General features: G+C 40.0%; 1 protein-coding gene across 2 annotated transcripts; it reads left to right on the forward strand.

The window, feature by feature from the left end:
• The first annotated feature begins 861 nt into the window (after positions 1-861).
• Positions 862-15,525, forward strand: LOC122764731 (endophilin-B2-like). Of its 2 annotated transcripts, XM_044018652.1 has the most exons (12): positions 862-1,064; positions 2,604-2,745; positions 4,536-4,547; positions 6,629-6,757; positions 7,139-7,272; positions 8,097-8,189; positions 10,481-10,543; positions 11,674-11,697; positions 12,226-12,315; positions 12,728-12,828; positions 13,323-13,569; positions 14,300-15,525. In XM_044018652.1, the coding sequence occupies exons 1-12, from the start codon at positions 1,002-1,004 to the stop codon at positions 14,405-14,407; spliced, it is 1,206 nt and encodes a 401-aa protein (XP_043874587.1). In that variant the 5' UTR covers positions 862-1,001; the 3' UTR covers positions 14,408-15,525. The 2 variants fall into 2 exon arrangements, with proteins under 2 accessions (XP_043874587.1, XP_043874588.1); XM_044018653.1 differs by lacking the exon at positions 4,536-4,547 and having other exon boundaries at positions 863-1,064.
• Positions 15,526-17,892: the final 2,367 nt, after the last annotated feature.

The following is a 17,892-nucleotide window of genomic DNA, read 5'->3' on the forward strand; positions in this document are numbered from 1 at the left end:
GAAGTGACGTCATTGACATCCACGTCTAAAGTCGTCTTCAGTGATAACATTGAAACATTCTGTCAAAGCTAAAGATCATGTGACTAAAACACAGCACAGGCACTTCTTTGCTATATTTATGTTTTATTTTATTTATGTAACCATCACCTAGTTCAACTTCTTCTTCTTTCAAGTTTTCAATCCACAAATATGAATTATTCAGAACAAAAATCTGTTCCACGAAGAGTGAGTTGAAATGACTCAGTAAATCCCTGTTAATATTATCAACATTCTATTTATATAGCATAATTACAGCTTATTTTTGTGCTGTTATTATTTTATATATTTTATATTAATTATTATATTAATTTAACTGTATAATTCTTCTTTGTCTCCAGGCTTCACTGAGTCTGTATATCCTGTTGTGATGTTGCGTGGTTTATAAATAAACATCTAAACTGACCTCCTTTTGAGATGAATCTGCACGTGGAGGACGATGGAGACGCAGCTACTCTTTCATTCTGACGTGTGCAGGTTTTTTTGGTTAACGTGAGGGTGACGTCACTCCCAGCTCTGACTTCCACTGTAAATGGAGCGCACCATTCATTTTCCAAACGAACGAAAGTCAATGCAGTGTCCCCACAAGGAGCGCTGCACAAACCTGTGTGTGTGTGTGTGTGTGTATGCACCTTTTCTTTATTAGAAACATTTGTTTAAGATTTGCTGTTATCATGTATCGTGTTCAACATTAAAAACAAACAATAGTCACAATGTCTTTCAAAGAGGGAACTTTTGTGGCTACAGAGCAAAAGTCACTCATTACAACAATGGACCTTTAACGTGAATCGTGTCAGCTGTTGTTTACGTAAAGAGGCGTCGTCAGTGGTGGTCACGTGGTTGTTTTGGCGTGTGTGTGTGTGTGTGTGTGCGGGGGGTGATGATAGTGTTTGGAGACAGGGACGTCACATCAACCGTCAGGCTAACGACAGCTACAGCAGCACACACACACACACACACACACGATGGAATTCAACGTGAAGAAGCTAGCGTGTGGTGCGGGAGTGTTCTTCTCACGAGCCGTGCAGGTACAGTCCCTCCGCAGCCGCCGCGGTTCCCGGTGTCTCACCGTCGCTCACGGTGTCTCACGGTGTCTCACGGTGTCTCTGTGCGGAGTTCACGCTCTCACAACTCACACTCATACACATGTTAATGCTGCGCTGCTGTCACTGTAACTGCTGACTCACGTGACACCGTCACATAACACGGCGACAACGTTAGCTTGCTGTCAAGCTAGCAAGCTAGCTTAGCATGGTAACTAGCTTCATTCATTAGCATCAGTTTGCTGACGACAAGTACGGAGGAGGCGTTAATAGTTAACGTCTTCACCTTTTCTTTATTCAGCGTTTGTGGACTTTATATTTTCAACGAACATGTAAAGAACAAACAAACAAACAAAACAAGAAGAATAAGCAAAAAGACTATTTGTGCCTTAATGAAGTCCAGTCACTTCTTGGGTTTTCAATTATGAATATTACACTTTCCACACAAGAAAAGCAGATTTAATAATAAATAGTGTTTTAATTTTTGATGCATGTCAAACTTTCTTAAAATAATAATAATAATAATAATAATAAACAACGCTTTATGTGATCTTAATTCATTACAACATTTCAAGTGTCAATCTCATCTAGCCTGGACAAGTGTGGGCCAGCTGTTCATTCTTGAAAATAAGATAACAAGATATTGCAATAAATATAATTACGATGATATTTTACTGAAAGTAAAAAACAGAGAAATAGAGTAGAATAAAGTAGAATAAAGTCATAGTCCACATAACTCTTAAAGAATTTACCATGGAATACATTTATAGTTTTTCTGAGCCAGTTTTACAAAATACACAAGGCTTGCAAAGATAATATTTGTTTTGTTTCAGGAATTTCACTCCATTATTGACCAAATATTTGTTGAAGTGAGTCCAAATAATTTTGCAATGACTGTAGAACTGCAAGAATGAATTGATGAATCGATTACTAAATGAATCATCAACTGTTTTAATAACCAATTCATTGGTTTAAGTGTTGTTTTTTTGTCATTAAAGCAACTTCTCAGATTTTTAAGCTTCTTAAATGTGATTCTCTTCTGGTTTCTTTGCTCCATAAAACAGAGGAATCATTGTGAATGATTTTGTGTTGTGGTCAGAGGCTTGGTAAACACTGATTTCTGATACTAATACTAATCGATTATGATAAATAATGGATAGTTGCAGCTCTAAATGATTGAAACATGACATTACATCTTTTTTTAAGATGACCTGGTTTGTGTATTTAATATTTATTTCTTAAATGTATAAACACTCTTAAAATGCAGACTGGAGAGAGACATTAATGTGTAATAAATGTTTGCAGGTTGAGCAACTTTGTATGCCATTTGTTATTAAACTGTTACATTTAATCAGATGGAGGAGGAAAAAAAAGAAAAGTAAGAATATTTTTTATAAATGAATGACATCAGCACTGAAAAAAAAATACCAGGACGACCTCTACTTTTTATTATTGATTTAATAGACCTGAATTTAAGAGACCTGAATGTGTGACAGTGTGTGTCTGTGTGTGTCTGTGCCTCAGTTCACAGAGGAGAAGCTGGGTCAGGCAGAGAAGACCGAGCTGGACGCTCATTTTGAAAACCTGATGGGCCGTGCAGACTGCACCAAACTCTGGACTGAGAAAATCTACAGACAGACAGAAGTCCTGCTGCAGCCCAACCCCAGTATGACACACACACACACACACACACACACACACACAGGTTGTTTTAGGTACAGTCGGCAGGCTTGCTGTGATGTCATAGAGTCCAGCACTTCTTCAGACTCTGCTACTCTTTACTACTTCTGTCTCCTCACAGGAGATTTGGACCAATCACAGGGCACTTTAGAGAGAGAGAGAGAGAGAAACAATCACTTCCTGTGCGCAGTAAGGGAATGTCACTGGGCGACTGATGAGCTTCATCAGCATTGTATGAACTCCTTTGACAGTGGTATCACCTGTATTTGTTTATATTTAAGTTACACACTAGAGCTTTAAAGTTCTTCAAATAATATCTGTAGTAATTATGTGTTTCATCTGTTACCAAATCAGACAACGCAGTATTCGTACTAGTATTAGTTTTAGAACCTGTGTTTTCTCTGTGGCTGGTTCTCAGAGAGTTAACCTAATGAAATAAATGCCCCTTCTGTCAGGAAAGGGACATTTGTGTTGCTTTTAAAACGGCTTTCTCTACCACACCAAAGTCCAAAGAGGAAAATCAGCAAATTAAAACATCACAGCTCACAGGAGTTGTTGATCCACTGCTGCCTCCATCAGTGAGATCAGACGTGTTATTATGTGACTGCGGTGTCTGATTCACCTCAGTGACACAAACTCACCTAACAAGGCAGGCAGACAGGCAGGCAGACAGGCAGACAGACAGACATTCCTTCATGTCTCACTCCTGTGCTACAGTCACTGACCATATTCATGGCTGTAGTATTTTATGCATTTGGATTTTCTTGGCATACTTAACATTGTCGTATAATTCACAAGTCTCCATGTTTAGTGAAAGTTACAGTTGATTCACACAACTATACAAAAGTGTTGTGAATACTTTTTGAATATGTACTACATTCATGAAATATTTGCAAAGCCAATATTTGACTGGGCAATATGGCGTATAAATGATATCTAAATATGTTTTAGGCTATATCCACATATATGACATAGAAAGCTGCACACAGGTTGTTTCTCTGGACACTAAGCATGTAATGATCTGTATTACATGTTTAAAATACACTTATTACCTTTCTTTCTTCATTTCTTTGGCTTTTTAATGTTAAATCAAGGGTATTTAGAAAGAACAAACTTGCCTATAAATATGGTCAAATAACTCTGCTATAACAAAAATACTTAGGCTTTAAGAGACTTTTATAAATATAACTTTGTTGATTCCATTTTAATCAATATCATATTTGGTGTATTTTACAAATGTATTCATTTACATCCACTTCAATAACAGTGGTTTAGTGTATAAGACATTAATTATGCATTGTCCAAACGACACAGTGTTGTCTGTGTAATCTTTATATGATTATGAATATACACACCAATTGTGTGTATATTTTTGTGGTGGTGATGTTTTTGGCCCCTGCTCGACATCCTTGTTCACTCCCTGCAGTCTTTTCTCTGCTCTGCTCACTACTGCCACCACCATGTCGAGCTGGAACTAACCAATATTTTCATCATCTGTCGATTATTTTCTCCATGAATCGTTTGCTTCATGAAATGTCTGCAAATGTAGAAAAAAGTTTACAAACCAAAGAAATGAAGATATTCTCAAATGTCTCATTTCAACTTCAACATAAACACATAAAGATCATAATAGCAGTTGTTGAAAGGCTGAAACATGCAGTAAAACCAGAGGTTAGCTCGCATTGTTAGCATTAAAGAGCACTCAGAGTATTATGGGATGTCATGCAGGGCAATGGGGAGCTCTAACATGTGACTTTTTGATTCTCCATGCTACAGTTGATCACACTGGTGAGTATTGTGCCTCTCGAGTGCCCTGCTGTGGAAAGCTGTGATGAACAGTTCAGTGCAGGTTTCTGTGTTACACTTCACTACTGTCCTCTTAATGAAGGCGGAAACAGCTGAATGTTCATGAGTCTTTTAGGTTTGTGTTCCATTCCACTGTATATTATGCTGTGTTTCCATGGTGTGTTTGGGTTCGGTCCAGTGCGGTTCAGTCAGGTGTGAGAACAGTACCTGTACTTGATAGGTGGGTGTGGGCTCTTCTACCTTTAGAGAATTGTTGCATCTCAGATTTGAAGGTGAAGCTTGATAACTGGGTTTTCTGTCAGTCTGAGAGAGAAGGGTTAGGGTTACTAACTTGACGTCGTGTAGAGACTCTCATGCAGCCATGTGAAATCTGTTGCTTGTTGTTTGTATATGTGCACTCTAAGGGAAGCTCTTTAAATGTCATCGTATCATGTATACGATGACATTTAAAGAAATCCTAATGTGCTCGCTGTCTCTATTAGTGATCTGCTCTTCTTCTCTACTACATTACAGTGTTTTTACATCCAGGTGAGACACATTTTAAGGACAAAGTTAGCAAACCAAAGACAGTGTAGGAGCAGAAGAAGATGGGAATCGTCAGAAAACACATTTTAATGGCAGGTGTGAAGGGGCGTGTCGGCTGTGTGCTCTATGTAACCATTACATGTAGAACATGCACTATTTGGAAGGTAAACAAGACTGTTAAAGAAACAAATGTAGACTAAGGGTGTGTGTGCACTTTTGTCGAACTTTTATGTTAAAAAAAAACATTTGCATTCTCCCTGAAAAGGTGTTAAGTGAAGTGTTAATGCTTTTAAGAGAATATTCTTAGTACTGATGAAACAAAGCCTGCAGCATTTAGCTTCAAATGAAAGTGAAGCTCTCAGAGACAGGAACACGCTGGGTTACAATCTTCAATGAGACTTGGTACCTTCAACCTACAAATGCATTTTTATAAGGTCTTCTCTTTAAAAATGTTAGAAATATTATTTAGAGTTGTGATCAGAAGTTCTCTAGTCTTTACTTAAAAATAAATGAAATGAACACAAGTTGTTAATGATAGAAAATTGGGAGTTAAACTATGGAACAAGCACAGAGATGAGCTAAAACTAATGAAGTAATATAATATGATCATTTAAGTGAAGTAATTATTATAGTTATAGTTATATTATTGTTTATGGTTGTTTTGTTTGTTGTTTTCAGATCATTTAGCATTTACATACTAATGTTCACTGTGCTTTTTTGTCTGTAGAGTAAAAGGTTATTAGATTTCATTTTGGAACATGGACACAAAACCACAGCATCATGTTTCACCTTTTCTGAAACTGTGATGGACAGAGGAAAGGAAAAAGAACAGAAGCTTTTGGGGTTTGGCTGCTCACATTTCAACAGTTCCCACTCGTCCTCTTCACATTTCCTCTCACATGTCATACTGGAATACACACACACACACACACACACACACCATCTTGTTAGTGTTGCAGTGTGTGTCTTGTGTCTGTCTGTGCAAACCATGGATGTATTATAAGAACTGGATAGAGCACCGCCCACTCTGCCTTGAAGACAATTTTGTCATGGTGGCCACGTCCGGGTACTGCAACAAAAAATACAGACATTTCTGTATTGAGTGACATCACAGGTGTGTACGAGCACAGCAAAGCGCGGTCATGTGGCGTCTCGGGAACGACGCTACTGTCAGGGAAGCGTACGACGAGAAAACGTGAATAAATGAAGGCAATTGGGAGTTTTCTTTTACATTTTTAACACGCCGAGCAAGTCGACGCGCCGAGCAATGTGGACGGAAATGGAAATGGATGCAGCGACAAGTTCACCAGCAGAAAGGACCGCCTCTTTGTGGGGACGTGTCCTCTTGATTGGAGTTGTGGACACACACACAAAACCCTGTGTATTCTATGGTGTTCTTCTGTCTTCTTAGGCATGGTCTGGTTAAATGAATACTACTTTATTCTCTTGTCACATCATAACCACCAGTACTGGATCTTGATTTTTCACCATGGTTATACACAGTAATACAAACTCTTGCCTTTGAACGTTGTGTGCAGGTGCCAGAATTGAAGAGTTTCTCTATGAAAAGTTGGACAGGAAGGCCCCGTCCAGGATTACCAATGGAGAGCTGCTCGGTCAATATATGCAGGATGCAGCAGAGGAGTTTGGTGCGGGGAGTCCATATGGTAAGTGTGTGTGGTTATCATCTTACTGCAATAAGCGATGAGACGATTGTGCAACATAAAAAATGTGTCACTGACCATTCAGTAACACTGTGTCTGCAGCTTCACAACACTGGTCCTGTGTTAAAGGTTGCAGTGTTAGCTCAGTGGCATCATTAAGACTTCTGACTTATTATCAGTTTATGTTGACTCCGTCCACCTCGACCTAACTGTTGCTTTACTGATGCGATACTAGGTATCAGTATCTGGTCACTTATCACTGGATCGAATCTTGATGTCAAATCATTAGACTGTAACCATGACTACCTGAGGGTCAGGGTGTTCAGCTGGGAAGAGAGTGGAGGTTTGGCTGATTCTGGGTGTAATGTGTGAATGAATGTGCAGGGAGCACTTTAATCACAGTGGGAGACTGTGAGAGAAGATTAGGAGCAGCAGAGAGGGATTTCATCCGGACATCAAGCATCAGCTATCTCACCCCCCTGAGGAACTTCCTGGAAGGAGACTGGAAGACCATTTCAGTGAGTCTGGAAACACCACACAAACAAATCTGCAGAATTGTCTCAACCTTTGTTTGTAGTCAGCTGGACTTCAAAGCTGAAGATGTATCACCTCTTGTTTTAGACGTGTTTTAACTCTTTCATTTCATAAGGAATCTATGTTGCCTACTTTACTAATCGTTACTGTGTTATACTGTATCTCTTCATAAGTGTCATGTTGACAGCTGTAGAGTATATACAGTATACACCGTATGCTTTTTAGTACTGCAAGTACTGCAGTACATCTCTGTGTCACATGAGGGAGCTCATTCATTATGGTCTCTGCCACAGTAATCCATGATTAATCCATGATTAGACATAAGAAATGGAAGCTCAGCTGATTACAATAGGCCCAGAAACTTAAGTTAGCTTAGCTCTCACCTGTGAGGATGGACATGAACCAGCTCATGTTTTGTTAGTAAACTCCAGGTCAGTTAAAGGTGTAGTGTGTAAAATCAGTTATTGGCAGCAGCTCAATAACCCTCACAACACTCTTCCCTTCCAGTTGTGTTGGACAATCCATGTAGCGTTCAGTTCGTTTGTCCATTGTGGTCTATTGTAAAAACATGGTGGTCTCCATGGATCTCCTGATGTAAATGTGAAAGGATACGATATATTTTCAGATGTTTTGTTTCAGAGCATCAGGACTGAAAACTGCTGTCAACATTTTACTAACATACAAAGCAAAATTAGATGCATTACTTTTTCCAAAAAAAGTTGGAATGAATATCTAATGACCCGTTATGGAGATCTATCGGAGTGTTGTCCGCTGATGAGAACATCGTTTCCTGTCCCTCCGTGATCAGAAAGAACGGCGTCTTCTGGAGAATCTGCGTCTGGACCTGGATGCGTGTAAGGCTCGTCTGAAGAGGGCCAAGATGAGCGAGGCTAAAGCTGCGGTGAGACCTTCCTTTCCTCTCAATCCTCCTCATCATTGTAATGCAGTGCTGGTGTCGTTAACCATGACTAACTGGCTCTGTATTCACTACCTTTTCAGTACGAGGGGGAAGTGAGTATTAAGATATATACATATGTATATGTATGTATATATATATATATATATGTATATATATATATATATATATATATATATATGTATATATATATATACATATATATACATATATATATGTATATATAGATAAGACATGATTTCAGATTTTCAGTATGATGCACGTGTCACTTTTATTCCTCCCATTTCACTGGCTTTGAATTGATTTCCTAGTGAAAGAACTATAACATCTAATGTTTGCTCTGTGACTCCAGCTGTGATCAGACATGCACTGAAGTCTACAGATTGTCCAAAGGGACTGGACTTGAGAACGCCCGTGTCTCTGGACATTGTTTTACCAGCTCCTTCATCAAATCTCCCGATAATATCCAAGTGAGAGAGCAGCAGATCATTCACGGCACACAGGCAGTGCTCTCTGCTTATGAACTTAGACTGTTTGACAGTGAATACATTAGTGAGGTGATGTAGGGAAGAGGGAGAAGATTGCTGTGACAGCAAGGTCGCCAAGGAAGAGATCGATGTGATGGATCATCAATGTCCATGTAAAACAAATGTAGAGAAATCGTCCTCTGAGAACATGAGAAACATTCAATTACAACTGTGGAGTAAAGACTGAAAACAGTTCCAGTCTTCGCTTTAAGATTCTTTAGGTGTGACTAACGTTGTATTCACACAGAAACAGGAAACACGATGTGGATACATGTATATACATTAGAATGTAAACAAACACAGAAAGAAGAACGCAAATAAGTTACAGACCAAACGCACAAAGAGGAAGATGACAAAGATAAGCAGCAGGATGCAACAGTAAGAGAGCGGTGTGGCGCCGCGACGGCCACAGTTAGCAGAACTCCTCCTCAAACTCTGCTGAGGAGATTTAAAAGTTGTGAGGAAAGAATTCTTTACAAACACTGATCAACAGTCAAGGTTAGATTAGATTAGGTTTTATTGATCCCACACTGGGGAAACTCACTTGTTACAGCAGCAGGGCTGAGAGCAGACGAGTACATTATACGTTAGAACATTACAGGTGGATTAGTTGAACAATATCAAAGGCTTTGTGCCTGTAATCAAATTCAAATATTTTCCTTTCTTGTGTGGATACAAATCCTAATCCAATCCATTTATTTATAATCCACTTTATAACGCACATTTAAAGACATCATTGTTGACCATAAGGACATTTGCATGAAGGCAAATCCATATCTTTCATTTATTGTATTAAGACTGACTTGAAAGTGTATTTGCACTTCTACAAAACAAAGGTGCAACAAACAATGTTCCTTCCTCTGTCTCCCGTCATCAAAAGGTGCAAACACACTTTAAAATCTCTTGTGCTTTTCTTCAGGCTTCCTTTGTTTTGCTGTTGAACTGAATGATGTGTGGACTGTCACTGTGTCTAGTTCAGTGCGTCACGTCCTTCTGACAGCCAACTCCTCCCCTCTGAAACTGCCGCTAAACAACTTTATTTTGAATGAATGGAATCATTAAAACATGACGAACATCAAACATCAGGGTCAGGAAAAGCTCCTGAAAGCTCCTGGTTTAAAATCAGATCCTCAGAGCTGAATAGACTGAATATATCTGATCAACTTTCCCTGGTTTCACTTCAGAGAACGCTGACTCATCACAACAAAAGCACGTCAGATAAACAAGATATTTAAGGTCATTAGCGTCAGAATTCTTGTTTTACAAATAAAACAAAGGATTATTAATTATTATAAAATGCATCTTGCTACATGCAACATCTTCACTTCTCATGAAAACAGCTGTGAAGAGACGTCGTATACAGTATGTCTGTGGCTGTGAACACTGTTGCACATCAGCTACTGGGTTAGACATGAATATTTCCAGATCACAGAAATATTTTTAGTGAAAAACAAGAATCTTAAAATGTTATTGAAATGCACAATGAAATCATCTGTTGCCCCATCTCATCATCATGTACAGTAAGTGCATTGAGACCATATTGGTGTCATTTGATGTATATCTATATGAAAGTACTGAATAATTAGCTCCTGACACTATAATATAAAGACTGAGGAATTCAGATTTCTGTGAGGAACTCCTCATGTTCATGCTTTCATTTCTGCTTTGCTTTCTTTTTTTGCCTTGTGTTTGCTGGTTTCCATGGTTTCCACAGTGATGCACATGTTAAATATTCTCCTGTCTGTGCAGATGGCTCCAGATTTTCAGGAGACCAGACCCCGCAATTATGTGCTGTCTGCCAGTGCCTCTGCGGTAAGGTCCAAACAATAACTTTACATGGTTTTTAAGTTGAGATCATTGGCTATGAAAAAAATTAAATAAAATAAAATACACAAGTCAAAGTAGGGCTGGGCAGTCAGTCAGTCAGTCATCATCTAACCGCTTTATCCTCCACCAGAGGGTCGCGGGGGGTGCTGTGCCAATCTCAGCTACATCGGGCGATAGGCGGGGTACACCCTGGACAGTTCGCCAGTCCATCGCAGGGCCACACACAGATAGAGACACACAACCATTCACTCTCACATTCACTCCTACGGTCAATTTAGAGCAGGGGTCACCAACCTTTTTGAGACCGAGAGCTTCCTGAAGGTTAGAGAATAATATGGAGGGCTACCATATTAACATTTTATGCAGTATATCATTTAAATGATAAATATTATGCATTCAATTGCATACACATTAATTCCAGTGCTTACCCCTAATGATTATCACAGTTTTTATAAACAATATCAAGGACATTTTACTCAGTGATCATATGGATACATACAAGTGAGGTGAAGTGAAATGAGCCCGCGGGCACCTCGTTGGCTGCTCGCGGGCTACCAGGTGCCCGCCGTGTGGCCCTAGGGCTGGGCAATATGGGAAAAAACAACAACTTTTTTTACAGCATTTGAAATGTATCGCGATATAATTGAAATTAATATTTTCTTTTATTATTAAGGCTGGGTGATATGGCTCAAATAATATCTGGATATTTTTAGGCTTTATCCCGATATATGTATCTAGTATATGTATATGTTGGCCAGCACTAGTTGAAAGGTATGTTTGGTGTCCTATCAATGTGTCAAAGGAAGATACAGGATAGATACAACACTAATCTTCATTCCATATACATACAGATACAGCTCAGCTCAGTTATGATAAGATTTAAAATGAATCATATGCATGTCATTTAGCAATTATAACAATTCAAGATTATTGTTATTATAATAAATAATACCAGTTTCACTTTCTCTTTGTAAGTGTTGGGAGTTTGTCACGTCTGACCGGAGACAAACCAAGAATAATCAGTGCTGTTCTTTCACTTATCACAGACAGTGAGAAGTAAAGCCACACCAGTGACCTCGTGTTAAGTTGTGTTTTTCTTCTTTTTTGGGTCTCAGCTGTGGACAGAGGAAGTGGAAAAAGTGAGTACAGCCTCTGTATGAGAGTTGAACCATATCAAGGCACTGTACTACTAAATAAGTATATAACAGTTGTTACTGTAACTCCACAGAGATTGAAACATATCACAGAACCTAACTTTTTCCAGACCTGCAACATTACATCTTCAACTTTCTGATAAACTGTCCCTACAACACGCACACGTCACAATAAAAGCATGTCAAATAAACATGTAAGAGAGAGAGTCCGCCAACACTCACGCACAAGCTTCAGCTACGAAGGCGGAGCTGAAATCTGCGTGGGTGAGTCAAGCTGACTTTTGACAGTTTAGGGGCGGACACATGGGAGCACATGACACGCAAACCTGCACCCTTTGATTGACATCCGACACGTACGCTGATAAAATGTACAATTTTAACATAAACTTAACGTGAGTACAGTACAGAAGGATAAACTGAGAGGAAGAGGAAGTTAGACTAAACAATCATAAAAGAGTGATCAGAGCGGTCTGTGCTCACTTCATGTTTGTAACTTTATTTTTGTGGTTTCAGGCTGAACATGAACTCCGAGTGGCACAAACAGAGTTTGACCGTCAGGCAGAAGTCACACAGCTGCTTCTGGAGGGCATTAGCAGCACACACGTATGTCTCACACAACTGAGTCAACACTGTCACTTCTCACAATGTGTGAATGTGCTCGTAATCATGTCGTGCATCTGTCAAAACTTATCATTTGAATTGTCAACATGTGGAGACTGTAGCACATGTGGAGTGAGTTCCAGCTCGTCTCCTGTCGTCATCCTCATTTCTCCTGCTGTAGTTACTAGTTGTCATTTAGGCTGTAGTGTGTTCCAGTTGTCTGTATGTCATGGTCTAGTTCTGTTAGGCCGTCAGCCAACGATGCAGAGATGCTCGACAGTCAGTGTCCCAGGATTTTTTCACCTAATTAGCTTACATTTAAACACCCGTTTACTTATATTCCAGTTGTACTTGGATGAATGTATATACATAAGTAATCATAGCTTGTGATTGTTGTGTTTGTGTTGACGTGCAGGTGAACCACCTGCGCTGCCTGCATGAGTTTGTTGAGGCTCAGGCTGCTTACTATAAGCAGTGTCATTTCCACATGCAAGAGCTCCAGAAAGAGCTGGAAAGGTGAGAAGAAGGTGGGAGGTTATGAGTTTTCAGCTGTCACTCAAATGTTTCTGACACTTCCGAAATGAACTTCTACAAGTTTGTGAATGTCTAACCTTAATTAATGTGCTAATAAGATGGAATTACTGTATTACTGGTTTGGATATTGAGTCAGGTTCTCCTTTTGTGATGACCTTTTCATATTCCATGCCCTCAGCTCAGATGAAGATGTGTGAGTATGACTCGTGTGTCACTGTCTGCTGTGACTTCTGGTGTTTTCTGGTGTTTCTCAAACATGAACCATGTATGAGCTCATATATTATATACTTAAAGAGCAGAGATTAAAAGATCAATATGAAATAAACCTAAGTCCTTGTGATAAGACTGTTGTATATAATGATGCTTGTTTTTGCTTCATTCTTTATTAATCTGATCACCATCAGCTGCCACACTATTCTTCCTTCACTGTCAGTGAACTGTGTGTTCTGACCGTCAAACCTTCCTGCTTTCCTTAGGCTTCCCAATGCGTTTGCACTGAACTCCAGTCATTCCACGGCGGCTGCTGCTGCTGCTGCTGCTGCTGGTGGCGGTGGTGGCGGTGGTGGCGGTGGTGGTGCAGCTGAAGACATCAGCAGCCCTGTGGACAAAGATACACTGAAGATTGAGGAGGTTCAGGCTCCAGCTACAGGCACCCGCAAAGCCAAAGTCCTTTATGATTATGATGCGGCTGACTCCAGTGAGCTCTCCCTTCTAGCTGACGAGGTGAGGTTTCATCACTGTTTGATCACTACTGTCAGCCACAGGTCGTACTTATGTGGAGATATTTTCTGCACCAAAGTCCATGGAGGAAATATGATCGTTGACTTCAGTGTTTGAAATCCTTCCTTTGGATTTATATTAGTGACATAAACTTAGTGAAGCGAGCAGCAGTAGACCTGTGTCTGCTCACTCCTGTTACCACACAGAACTGGAAAAAGATCATGTTGATCATGTTCCCATGTGTGTACTTCAGCAGGTGTATATTTTATTACATGTTTTCAGTTAGAAACAGTGTGCGGATCCCAGGCTGGATCATATCGCGTACCTTACCCAGTGAAAGATTTATTCATTTATTCACCTTTATTTAACTAAGACGTCCCATTGAGATTAGAAATCTCTTTTAGAAAGGGAGACCTGGTCAAGGTCGCAGCCAAAACTGTATAAAACATTTAGACAAAAGAACAAGGAGACACAATGACAGCTGTTCAACAGTAACAATGACATTCCTCCTCTCTTTACTGACTGCATACTCTTAAAATCGTTCGGTCGTGTGATATTTGACACTTTGACCTGTCTGACATCAGATCAGGTGATTTTGACCACGCCCTTGACTCATCTCTGTTCTCTAGTCCATGTTCAAATGTCACATTTCAGTCTTTTTCAGGAAGAATGAAACTTGTATTGTGACGTGTGAACGCTCGGGTGTTCATCGTGTGTTCTGTCTGTCTCTCAGCTGATCACAGTTTACACGCTGCCGGGGATGGACTGTGACTGGCTGATCGGAGAAAGAGGAAATCAGAAAGGAAAAGTACCTGTGACATACTTGGAGCTCCTCAGCTAAACAACACACACACACACACACACACATCCAACTCAGAGCTTAATGCAATATATTCACACTGAAACATCACATTGTGATGGAGACGCTGTTACAGTGAGGACAGAGGGTTTATTATTGATTTGCTGTTTGTGTTTTGTTTGGTTGAAGCTGCCTTTGTTCAGAGATGTTCAGGACGATGAAAAACAAACTATGAAGTGACTTCAAAACACTCAGGATATGTTTGATATTTAACTGGTTTATTTAACCCTGGGTTTTCAAAGTGAGCGTCCACATATAAAACAGTAGGAAATGAGTTTGTTTTGGTTTGTAAAGTGAGTCTAAACCTTTATTTATTGCAGTGCGACTGGTGCAGATGAAAACCAGGTTGACTTCTGTAGGAAAACACCAACAATAACATGACGAGTTATAGGTCTCCAAGCATTATAATGCAGAGTCATACATGCAGCCATCACTTCTGTTTCTTGTGGCCACATGTTTTTTGTCCACACGTCACATCCAGCGTGATGATATATAATCTGGATGTAATCTGTATGTAATCTGGAAAAACAGAGACAGCAGCAAACATTCAACATTAAGAACACTGACGTCTCTGTGAATCTGCAGATCATGAGAGAAACTCATGAGCTTTAGATGCCGTTTCTCCAGTTCTTAGTGTGATGTTTATTTATATATTTATTTATTTAGTTAGTGTGATAAACTCTGATTTTGTTTGTTGATAGTGAAACATTCTCTCTCTCTCTACAGTCAACAGTGATGTAATTGGTCAGTATTTCAGCTGTTGACTGGTTCTAATCTGTTTATGAACGTATGAACTTGAAATGCGTTCCATTTCTAGTCGTAGCTCACAATTTAAAACAAAAGATCTGATATAAACATGTGGGGGTTCAGCATCTGTTACCATGGTGATTTAGCTTGATAAAAAGTGACAAAACCCAAGGTTAAACCCAAAGTTATCTGTATAACTTTAAGTCCTGCATGTCGTAGTGTGTAACCACTGACAAAGCCCTCACTTATCTTTAGGCTTTACTTTGAAATCGTGGTGAGCTCAGTGCAGGAACAGTCATCTGTGATGTAAACATGAATGTCTGTGTGTGGTTGTATGACGAGCTGTGTCCCTGTCCCTGTCCGTCCGTCTGTGTCTGTGTCCCTGTCCCTGCCCTGCCCCTGCTGTGTCCCTGTCCCATGTCTGTGTCCCTGGTCTGTGTGTGGTCCCCTGCCCCGCCCTGTCCGTGTCTGTGTCTGTGTCTGTCCCTGTCCTGTGTCTGTGTCCCTGCCCCTGCCCCTGTCCCTGTCCGTGTCCCTGTCCGACCTTCTGTTCTTAAATCCAGCAGAATATTCTGATATTAAAGGGGCAGTTCCAGTTTATTTGCACTGGGCAATAAGACACTCTTACCTTGCACTGAACCTTTTCCCATTTCCAGTGTTCTGTCTGTGATTGTGTTGTTGTGCATCTTTTACTGCAGTCTCTCTTTCATTGATCGATGTAAAAAACAAAGTACAGATACATATTCCTGGCTAGTGGCTATGCTAACAGCTGCGTGTTCCTGCCACAAACCTGCATGTTCACCGAGGTCAAAAACCAGGTTCATCAGCTCACCGTTCCAGTGTGTTTGAGAACCTTTGAAGCCTCAAAAGAAAACTAAAAAGATAGTTTGTCCATTGTTAGAAACCAGAGGGCTGACCTGGTTCATTCTGCGGTGACGGTGAACAATTTAAACAATCAGCTGTTTGATATAAATATAAAAACACAGCTTTGATTATTTTTCAATTTTTGCCAAATTAATATAATTTGAAGTTTTACACACTGGACCTTTAAATGCTGCTGTTTGATCGGTAGGAATGGGTTAACATTAGCAACTACAGACGGGCTCAACGTGAGGACGGCAGAGCAGCAGAAGGAGTCGCTCTGTAGTCTCAGATTATTATAATCTGTGTTATAATCTGTAGATACAGACGCATATATATATTATATTATATTATATTATATATTATTATGTATAATCCTAGCACTGACTACAGTACAGTATGTCAGAACCTCATACAACCACACCGAAAAAAATGTAATTACCCCTTTAACATCAATTTACACTGAGGGCTCCTCATCATCATCATCATCTTCATCATTGCTCTAACCATTAAATGAAATGAATGAAAGTCCCGACAGTGTTTAGTTTGCACTAAAGATGTCTGTGACTGACACCATCACCTGTGCAGTGAACACTTCATCCTAACTGCCTTAAAACCATGTGACAACACAGATCACGCCTCAACCACAGAATGTGCCCTTTAATGAGGCGTAAACGTACAGCATGTCTAACTGTCTGTCTGTCTGTCTGTCTGTGTGAGAGACTTTTGATTTGCCCGTGATTTACAGTCTGTCCTCAGTCTTAGTTCTGCATGTGCAGCTGTAGCCTGTTCTGCTGGACATGAGCTGTGTGTGTGTGTGTGTGTGTGTGTGTGCGCGTGTGTGTGTGTGCGTGTGTGCATGCACTGTAGGCAGGAGTGTTTAACCGTGGTGAATATGCAAAAACAAATGAATAAGTGTCTGTCAGCAGAATGAGGAAATGACTCTGTCAGGGCAACACATTCCTGTACTTGACTGTTTTTCTTTCATTGACATGTGTGTTGCGTGTTCCTTAACCCTAACCCTGAATGAAAGAAACATGTGGTGTTTAATAAAAAAAGAAAGAAAACTGACATTTATTTGATTTATTTGAATTGCGATACCACCTGTACTATTCACGATCACGCTTCCCGTGGTTTACCAGGGTAACATCGTACGATAGCGAAATGTTGTAGTCAAGACCACCTAAACGGAGACCAAGACAAGACCAAGACCACAGTGTATTGAGACCAAGACAAGACCAAGACCGAGGCAGTAAAAGTTGGACGTGGTCCCAGCCGTCTCCGTTAGCGTCGCTTTGCAGAATTGACACGTTGTGCTGTGTTTTCTCTTGGAGGTATTTCTGCACAAAAAGTCTTTGTAGTTCAGGTAAGCACATTTTATTCTAGATGGGGATGGATGGATATTTGTGGGGGGGCGTGTGAAAGGCGGCGGGAGGGGTGACAAAAATTTCAAATGATAAATTAGTCAAGTTATTGGTTTTACCTGAAGCAATACGATGTACAAAATCACAGTAATGATATTAACAAGTTCATCCTAAAATGCACAGGCAATATTATTGATATCCCCACAGTTGTAGTCTCGACTGGTCTCGAAATAAAATCCCGAGTCCGCTTCGTCCGCGACTGAGACAAGACGGAGTAAAAATGCAGTCGATTCCGAGACGAGACCGAGACCTTCAAAAAGCCTTGTTTGTGGAGGCCATGTTTCTATTAGTGACATAATGCAGTAATTATGGGCCCGAGTGCAAACTTTGAAGCCTTCCCTTTGTTACTAATAATCAACACACACGTCTACAGTATACATGAAACAACAATGTTGAGAGGAGAGGTCAAAGGTGAAATGGAAAGAAGGTGTGAAA

Source organism: Solea senegalensis, unplaced genomic scaffold (genome assembly GCF_019176455.1).
Source record: "Solea senegalensis isolate Sse05_10M unplaced genomic scaffold, IFAPA_SoseM_1 scf7180000017637, whole genome shotgun sequence".
Classification (NCBI taxonomy): domain Eukaryota; kingdom Metazoa; phylum Chordata; class Actinopteri; order Pleuronectiformes; family Soleidae; genus Solea; species Solea senegalensis.